Raw genomic sequence first — 8,764 nt, 5'->3', positions numbered from 1 at the left:
CACCACCCCATTATTTCGACTTCGGGAATGGGGCCGCGCGAGCCCCAGCCCAGAGTGAAGGTGTGGGGCGGAAAGGGACAGGTGCCCAAGGTGGGCACCAGCTCACCGCTGAGGCTGGGGGCGGGGGTGGTTAGGGGGAATCCCAGGAGGCGATCTGTCCCTTCCACCGCGCTATCACTGGATGGACAAAAACGGGCAACATGCTAAGGTGAAGCTGGACGGGTTTCGTGGGTCCTCGCCCGTGCCTCACTTTTTCCTCTTTCTGGCCAAAGGCCGTGTGCTCCTATTTAAATCTTCCAAATTTGTAATAAGGCTTCCTACCTACCCGGTACTAACGCAGACACGAAAGACGAGACCTCCCTAAAACGAACTCCCAGACAGTGGACTGCGTCGCCCCTCCCGCCCCCTCGCGACACGGTGCCGCCCGGGTGGGAGCGTGGCGAGCCTGGCGCGCGCCTCGGCGCACAGAGGGTTAACAGGAGTTGCCTCTCCGAGGGGGGAGGCGGGGGTGCGCTCCCATTGGCGGAAAGTTACCCGGAGGCGTGGCCTGCGAGTGTCTGCACCCCACCCCCAGTTCCGCACCCCCCCACCTCCACTTTGTACCTTTCTCGCCGCGGCAGCGAAGCGGGCCGGGACCGGCCGGACCAGACCAGAGCGGACCCCGGGGGCGATGCGGCTGCTGCCGCTGCTGCGGACTGTCCTCTGGGCCGCGCTCCTCAGCTCCCCGCTGCGAGGGGGCTCCGGCCTCCGCCACGCTGTCTACTGGAACTCCAGTAACCCCAGGTAGCCGGGCCGAACCCGGCCGACCGCGGCCCGGGCCTGCGCGCTCCCGGGCCGGGCGCGCGCCCCACTCTCGCTCCGTGCGCGGCGCCGCCCGGACCCGGCCGCGCGCAGGGGCTCCTTTGTTTGAGCCGGCGGGGGAGGGGGAGGGGAGGGGCGAGGCGCGCTCAGGGCTCCCCCCGCCCGCACGTGTTGGGGGGCGGGCGGAGGACCCCAGCTCCGAAGGCTGACGGTGGGATCTCGGAGCCCGGAGCTGGGGGGCCCCCGGGCCTGCGCTCCGAGCCCCGCCCCCTCGCTTCTCTCTTCTCTCCCGCTGTTCCCCCCCTCCTCCGGCCGGAGCTGGGGAGGGCGGTCTGGAGAGGGAGGCAGGGGGCTTCACTCTTGTGAAAGAGCGTGGTTTACTCCCCTGCTCGCTTGGCCTCATTCACTATCTCTGCGCTCATCTCCGTCGTTCTGGGTCCTTCTATTTCTGTCCAGTCTCGGCCCTGCCCTTCCCGCTGAATCACCTTCGGGCAAGTCGTTTGACTCCCTAACCTCAGTTATCTCATCTGTAAAATGGGCTAATAACACCTGGTACCCTGGGAAATCAGCGGGCTGACCGAGGTCATGTGTGTGAAAGAGGTGCAGGCTGTACAGATACAAATTATTATTTTTCTCCCGAGCCTTTGAACCTCAGAGTTTTTGACTGTTTTCATTTTCCTCCTCAGTTCTCCCTGTCTCTCTCTGCTTTCTCCATCTGTTTGCCTTTCTGATTTTCTACTTGAGACAATCTGTGACTCTGTTCGTTTGTTCACTCACCAACATTTGTTACGCAGGACGTGTGCTAGGATGCTGGATATAGAGAGATAAGACCTCAGCTCTGGCCTCTGGGAGCCCAGAGACCCCCGGGGAGGGCAGGCATCAGGACAGGTCATTACAATGCCCGCACCACGTGATAACAGCTATTGTCCTCCTAATTCCGAAGCTCTCTCTCTGTTCCAGACCAGTGCCTCTGAATCACTTGGAGAACTTGTTAGAAATTCAGATTCCTAGCCCCCAACCCTCAGGTTTCTGGCTCATTCATTCATTCTGCAAATATTTATTGAGCGTTTGGGCAGGACACTTTTCCAGGTGCTGGGGATGCTACCTAACAAATCATACCAAGGCCCAGCTTGTGTTCAAGTGGCTCTGAGCTGAATCCAGGAATCTGCATTTCTTTTTTATTTTTTTTTTAAGATTTTTATTCATTTATTTATTTGACAGAGAGAGAGACAGCCAGTGAGAGAGGGAACACAAGCAGGAGGAGTGGGAGAGGGAGAAGCAGGCTCCCAGCAGAGCAGGGAGCCTGACGTGGGGCTCGATCCCAGGACTCTGGGATCACGCCCTGAGCCCAAGGCAGACGCTTAATGACTGCGCCACCCAGGCGCCCCAGGAATCTTCATTTCTGATCAGAACTCCAAATGCAGGTGGTCCTTAGACCATCCACTGAGGGATAGTTAGAGGCCTTTCATACGTCGCTCTGGACTGTGTGTATGGTAGGGAAGAGGGAAGGTGGTTCACGGTGTATAATGCTGTGGGGGCAGCCTGTCCCAGCCCTCCCCGCCTGTCCTGGCTCCCACAGGCAGCTCCCAAGAGGTAGGGAAGGGCGTCCCGAGTAGGCCAACGATGAGTTGATATCTGGAGATGTCCTCCCCGCATCCACTCCCTCCCTCTTCCTGCCTTCCTTTCTCCCTTCCTTTCTTTCCTTCCTGCCTTCCTCCCTCCCTCTCTTCCTTCCTCCTTCCCCCCCTTTCTTTCTGTCTTTCTTCCTTTTTTTCCTGTGACATTTTTCTCCATTGCATTGAGATCTAGAAAGCAGTCTTCCTTTCTCTGCCTCTGCTGATGGGGACGCTGTTCCCGGCGTCCATCTCTGAGGCTGTCCATCTCTGAGGCCGTGCCTGCACTGCCGGCCCAGATTTGTACCCTCGCGTCTGCGCCCGGGCTTCTTTGGGCAGCCGCACACCTGACGTTTACTGAGTACCGTGCTATGCCAGGCCCTCTGTGGGGCACTGGGGCTGGAGAGCTGCTGGCAGCTCCAGCCTGAAAGTGTAGGGTATGGCGAGTGACCTTCTCAGGCTCGAGCCATGAGGTTATGGGCACCGCAGTCCCTTCACCTCTCAATACCTGCGAATCGGCCCCCCCCCATCTCTTGACTCTGTCTGTCAAGAGTTGTCAGGTTGGGAACCTCAGGCCTTGCTGAGCTGCTCCCTCTCCGGTGGGTAGGGGAGAGGCTGGCGGGGACCACCGAGCCCACCCCGTGAGCTTCCCCGCGCCCCTTCAGCCTGCACCTGCCTATGCCTGCAGGCTGCTGGGAGGAGACGGCCTGGTGGAGCTGGACCTCAACGATTACCTAGACATCTTCTGCCCGCACTATGAGGGGTCCGGGCCCCCTGACGGCCCCGAGACGTTTGCTTTGTATATGGTGGACCGGCCAGGCTATGAGGCCTGCCAGGCCCAGGGGCCGGGTGCCTTCAAGCGCTGGGAGTGTGCGCTCCCCTTCGCTCCCTTCGGCCCTGTTCGATTCTCTGAGAAGATTCAGCGCTTCACACCCTTCTCACTTGGCTTTGAGTTCTTGCCTGGAGAGACCTACTACTACATCTGTGAGTGAGGGGGGTACACTGCCTGTCGGGGGGATGGGGCACCCTACCATCGGCACGGTCGAGGCAGAGGGCCTGAGGTGTGGGGAAGGGAGGGGTCTGGGAATGAAGGTGGGGGTCCTGAGTCTAATACTGAGTAGGGGGACATCTAGGGGAGTCTGCAGAGAGGAGGAGAAAGCAAGAGGAGCTGGGAAAGGGGACACGATGGAGGGCACGGCTGGGGCCTGGTGCTGGGGTGTGGACCAAAAGTAAGGCGAAGCTTTCCAGGGAACTGGAGAGGAGACGAAGCGGAAGGTCTGAAGGAATCAGGCGTGCAAACTAGCCTGTGCTAACTTCTTCCTCCCAATTTCCCACCACCCAGCGGTACCAACTTCGGAGAGTTCTGGCAAGTGCTTGAGGCTCCAGGTGTCTGTCTGCTGCAAGGAGAGCAGTAAGTGGGTTGGGGTGCGGGGAGCAACCCTTCTGGCGAATGTGGGGCCCTTGGAGTGAGGGAAGCGGGGGCAAGTCTTGGAGAATCAGACCCTGAGGGGTCCAGGTGGGGTTTTCAGCTGTGGCCTCTGCTCCCCCATTTATCTTTGTGGGGGCTTCCACTGTACCCCTTTATGCTGGGCCAAGGAAATGGCATCTCCAGGGCAGTATCCCTCAAAGCCTCAGCTGAACTGGGCCGGGAGTGAAGAGCCCAGGCGCAGGGCAGGAAGGAGGCCGCTGAAGGGGACGGTCCCTCAGTGCTGTCCCTCCCTCACAGGGTCGGAGTCAGCCCATCCCGTTGGAAGCCCTGGAGAGAGCGGCACATCAGGGTGGCAAGGGGGAGGCGCCCTCAGCCCCCTCTGTCTCTTGCTGCTGTTGCTGCTCCCGATTCTGCGTCTCCTGCGAGTTCTCTGAGCCGAGCAGACCCCTCCTGCTACCCCCAGGAGCGAGAGCCCTCCCGAGACTCCCTGGAGGAGGGGCCCCTGCCTCTCGAGCTGGCAGCGTCAAGCCAGCCAGACCAATGGAAGAGTGACCGGGCGGTCAGAGGGTCTGAGGTGACCCTTCCAGGGGCTGGCCCCTTATCACAGGCTGAAGAGGAGCTGCAGGGGAGCTGCACACAGCCCTGGGCACCCTGGAGCCCAGGCAAGATGAACATAGGGTCTCTGTCAGCTGCTTTGACGTTCTCATCCTGTCCCCCCAGAAAGACTGGGATTTGGCGGGATTGAATCCTTGAGTCTGTTGGGGCCAAGACCGAAGACCTGGGGACAGGTAGATTGGCAGATCAGGGCAAGGAGGAAGTCCAGGCCTGTCATCTGTGCCCAGTACCCTGTGGGCCTCTTCCCCAGGGCAGCATTTTCCCCTCCCCTGGGGGTCACTCACTTGTCTTCTGTGAAGACGGACTTGCTATGAGGTTGAATATCATGCCAGTTTGTATTTTTATAAGTGTCTGGACCAAACCCTCAATAAACCACCCAACTTTTGATTGCTCTCCCCCATCTAGCACCCTCTGGCTCCTTCCTTGACACCCGGACTCCCTGCGGCCTCTGCTCTCAGCTTCACTTGGCCTGACCTCCATACCAGCTGTGCCTAGGCCATCTATTCCAGGCCTCCGTGGGCACCCCTCTGGGCAGTGTGGGGTGGGTGCCAGTGGCAGCTGTAGAGCTTGGCACCCTCTCCCACCTCCCTAGCTGGCTTCCTGTGCTGGGGAGGGGGCAGATGCCCCCGATAGCCCACCCACTTGGGGCACTGCCCAAGCCATGGTAGCACCAAGCAGCGTGTTGGGGCAAAAGCCAGGGCTGCTAGAGAGACAGCACCGAGTTTCAGAATGCCTGGGTCCCTGAGAGCTGGGCATCCTTCCCCCTCCCCAAGGGCAGTCTGGGCGGTGCCTGGCCTAGAACTGGGAAGGTGGGGTCAGATCAAAGCCTCCTTCCCCAGCGGCTTCTTTGTTCTTCGCTTTTATAAGGAGGACGGGGTGGGGCCGAGGAGGGAGGGCCCCCTTTGCTCTCAGCCCCGCACTGTCTCTCCCACCTCTGGCAGGCGAGGCTATGATCCCCCCCGCAGCTGAACTAGAGCCCTCTTTCTGAACGGTGTCCTGGGTGGAGCCGGGGTGAGGGGTGCCCCTTCCCCCGCAGCTGTTATCCACCCGCCCCGGTGTCCCGCAGCCTCCGCTGGCACCGAGCCAGCGATCGATAGGTGGATGTTGTGCTGATTAGCTCGGCCCGGCTGCGGCAGCGAGAGGCGGCGTGTGAACACAAGGGGCGGGGGGGGGGGGGCCCGGGGGGGGGGGNNCCGGGGGGCGGGAGACTGACAGACGCCGGAACTCTGGAAATCGCCGGCCCCTCCCCCACGCCTTCACACCCCGGTCAGACCCCGCTCGCTCTCGCTCATTGCACTGCTCTGCCCCGCGGGCGGAGCAGACGCCGGTAGACCCCTTCCCGGGTTCGAGGCCCCGTGCTGAAAACGCCGCGTCTGGAGCGCACGTGCCTGCGTGTTCGTGCGTCCGCGCCCTCGGCCCCACCGCGCTCTTCCGCCGACGGCACGGGCTGGGGCGCCGAGCTGGTGGCGTCTGAGCTGGAGGGTGAGCCGCGGCCCGGCCTTCCGGTCCTGGGTTCGAGTCGCGTCTCCCTGTCATCCAGGAGGGGGGGGGGGCCGTGTGTCGCCATGGAAACCGAGGGCACTGCTGCCTCCCCCCCAGTAGGCGGGGTGCGCGGCGGCCACTGGTGACGAGCCCTTGGCCTCCACTGGCGACGGTGGGGGTCGCGGCCCGCGGCCCCACAACCCCCCTCGCCCACCCAGCGGGGAGCGCTCGCTGCCCGGTGTGCGGAGCGGGCAGGTGCGGGAGGCGCGGGCCGCGGGCGGCTGTCAGGCACTCGGACACGCGCCCTCGCCCGCCGCCCCCTCCCGGGGTCGCAAACGCTGGCCCGCCCGCCCTTTCCTCACACCTGGCCCTGCGCGTTCAGTCGGGCCAGCTCCCGGGCGCCCCCCTCTCAAAGGGCCAGGTCCGCTCCCGGGGCCGAGGCGGGCTGAAGGTGCTGGGCGGCCTTCCGCGACTGGGCCCGACCCATGAAAAGGCCTCGAGGCGCGTTCCGGGGCGCGGTTCCAGGAGGCTGGGCGGGCCTGTGAGTTTTGGGGCGTCACTGATCTCCCCTAAAGTTGGAGGCGCTGGACGGCCCAGGGTGGGGCCCTCAGTTTGCTGGGCCCGCCCTAGTCTCTCCCCAGCAGATGCGAAAACCGTCATCTTTGCCTCACTCTGTCTCGTCGTCGCAAGAGCCTAAAACACCCGCGACCCCAGTTCTGCTCCACAATTTGCGGGGTTGCCAATCACCCTCTTTCCCTGTAAGCTAAACCCTGAAGCTTTGGTCTTCTTATGTGAACCCTCTCTCTTTTCTTCTCTTCCAGTAGTTCTTTCCTTCCTCTGCTTATTCGTTCATTCATCAAATTGTGAGCTCCCAGCTCGCCCTTCTTTCAGCAGGCCACAGCAGCTGGGGTCGTCGGGGGATTCCCAACGGTGACGCAGTTGGAGAGGGGCACTCTGGCTTCCAAAGAGCCAATTGAATCCCGGGGCCTGGGGCATGAGGTCATCAGCGGTGATGCCCATTGGTTCAGGCCTGGACGTGGGGAGGGGGTCCCCATAGCAACCGACGGTGCGTCCGACCGTAACCTGGAGAGTGGTCGTTTCTTGAGCTCCAGCGGCAGCTTGGGTGACTGGGTTGGGGGCGGGGAGACCGGCGTGGAGCTCAGTTTCCCAGGTCCGGCAGCCCTAGCCCAACCAAGCTCCTATCATTCTCGAGATCCCTTTTCTCACTTCAAGTAATGGTCAGTGCCACTTACCCCAGGAAGTTTGGGGGAGGAGTACTGGCAACAGCGTTGGGGTCCTGGGTGCGGAGCCGCCGCACGGAATGCTAATCTGAGATCCTCCGGGTCTTCTGGGTATCCTCTGCGTCTCATTTGCATTCTCTTCATTTAAGGTCAAATTGAGCAGACATCTCCACATCCCCAGCCCTGTCGCCTGTCTGTATCCCGACTTTATCCCTTAGCAGCTCCATAATTTTTCTCTCCTTTTCCCGTTCCTTACCCCACCCCTCTTCTAGCCTCTGGTGTCTCCTCCAGCGGGAGGGGGCGCAGCCTAGCTTAAAGCAGGAAGGAGTCTGCCTCTGCCTCTGGATGTTTGTTGACAGAAGGGGAGGGCTGCTCTGTACTGTCTAGAGACTAAACTGGCAAAGCAAATGGTGGGGGGATGTGCCCCGGGCTGGGTTGAGGGTCTCCAGGGCCAAATCACCCACATGCCCGGCAGGGTGCTGGAAGGAGCGAGGCCTGCTTCCAGCGAGGGGCAGGCCTGCCCACCTGTCTGGTGCCAGGCCAGCTTCCTTCCTCCAATTAAATCCTAATGAGGTGTCATTAACCCTTAGCTTGCCTGCCAGCCTCATGTGGAGCTCAGATTCATGGTCTCCCACAGAACCAAGAGGGGGGGCCTTTGAAGAAGCTGAGAGGTAGTGGGGTCGGGGGCCAGGAGACCAGCAGGCAGGGCCAGAGGCATGGGCAGCAGGCCCTGGTTATCCTGTGTGCCGCGGAGGCACTCTAGACACGGGTGTCCCCCTGTCTGAGCCCACTTCCTCCTCCTGCATCAGTTCCACGGTTACTTGTGCATCGCCTTACCTGCTCCTACTGACCCGACCGCGGGCTGGGGGTTTCCACGTGCATCATACCGGACCCTTTCCCTTCAGGAATCTTCAGATCGCGCAGGAAGACAAACTGGCCAACAAGTAATTATAATGCCGAGTACAGATACGACTACAGAGCTACGTGTAAAGTGCTGTGGGGACATAGGCTGTCCGAGGAGACCTGGGTTTGAAGGACAAAGTTAAAGGCAGGGAGGGGATGTGCAGAACTAGTAATGCCTACGTGTGCGACGCAGTGTGGGCCCTGCTCAGGGGTGTTTTCCGGACTGCCGGTGTCTGCCCTCCCAGACCTGTATGTTTGTGTGCGAGTGTGTACGTGTGTGTGTTGTCTGGATCTCTCTGTGTCTGGAATCCCTTCTCCTGAACACACATTGTGGTTTTATTACAGATCAATGTTTGCCATGAAGCTCTCGTGCAGATTAGCCTGGACCTGCCCAGCCCAGGGGAGGGGAGTAGAGAGAACCCACGTTGGCTGTTTGGGAAGGGGTGGGCAGGCACCGTCTCCACACTCGGGGGCCCACTCTTGGCTCCCCAGTTGGTAGCAGCTGGCCAAGGGAGGCAAAGGGGCTGTGGTAGGGTGTGCCCACGCTGTAGTCCCCCCTGGCCCTGGCTCCCCAGAGGAGACATGGGGGTTACAGCCACCACTCCCCACCGAGATCTCAGGCCCCCTCCCCCAACCTGTTCTGTCTGCAGAGGAGCAGGCCAGCTCAGACCTGTCTGCTG

The 8,764-nt window shown here is 61.3% G+C and overlaps 1 protein-coding gene across 1 annotated transcript; it reads left to right on the top strand.

Moving 5' to 3' along the window:
• Positions 1-585: 585 nt before the first annotated feature.
• EFNA4 (ephrin A4) lies at positions 586-4,889 on the top strand. The gene is made up of 4 exons (XM_034667518.1): positions 586-783; positions 3,103-3,398; positions 3,757-3,825; positions 4,141-4,889. The coding sequence occupies exons 1-4, from the start codon at positions 671-673 to the stop codon at positions 4,275-4,277; spliced, it is 615 nt and encodes a 204-aa protein (XP_034523409.1). The 5' UTR covers positions 586-670; the 3' UTR covers positions 4,278-4,889.
• Positions 4,890-8,764: the final 3,875 nt, after the last annotated feature.

This window comes from Ailuropoda melanoleuca, chromosome 8 (genome assembly GCF_002007445.2).
Source record: "Ailuropoda melanoleuca isolate Jingjing chromosome 8, ASM200744v2, whole genome shotgun sequence".
NCBI lineage: Eukaryota > Metazoa > Chordata > Mammalia > Carnivora > Ursidae > Ailuropoda > Ailuropoda melanoleuca.
Note: the sequence above shows the minus strand (reverse complement) of the source record. Positions and strands in the feature narration are given on the sequence as shown.

Coding starts and splice junctions, on each gene's coding strand:
- EFNA4 (XM_034667518.1), top strand. CDS start 671: ATGCGGCTGCTGCCGCTGCTGCGGACTGTCCTCTGGGCCGCGCTCCTC. Junction 3,399..3,756: donor AGAGACCTACTACTACATCT/GTGAGTGAGGGG, acceptor CCCACCACCCAG/CGGTACCAACTTCGGAGAGT. Junction 3,826..4,140: donor TGTCTGCTGCAAGGAGAGCA/GTAAGTGGGTTG, acceptor CCTCCCTCACAG/GGTCGGAGTCAGCCCATCCC.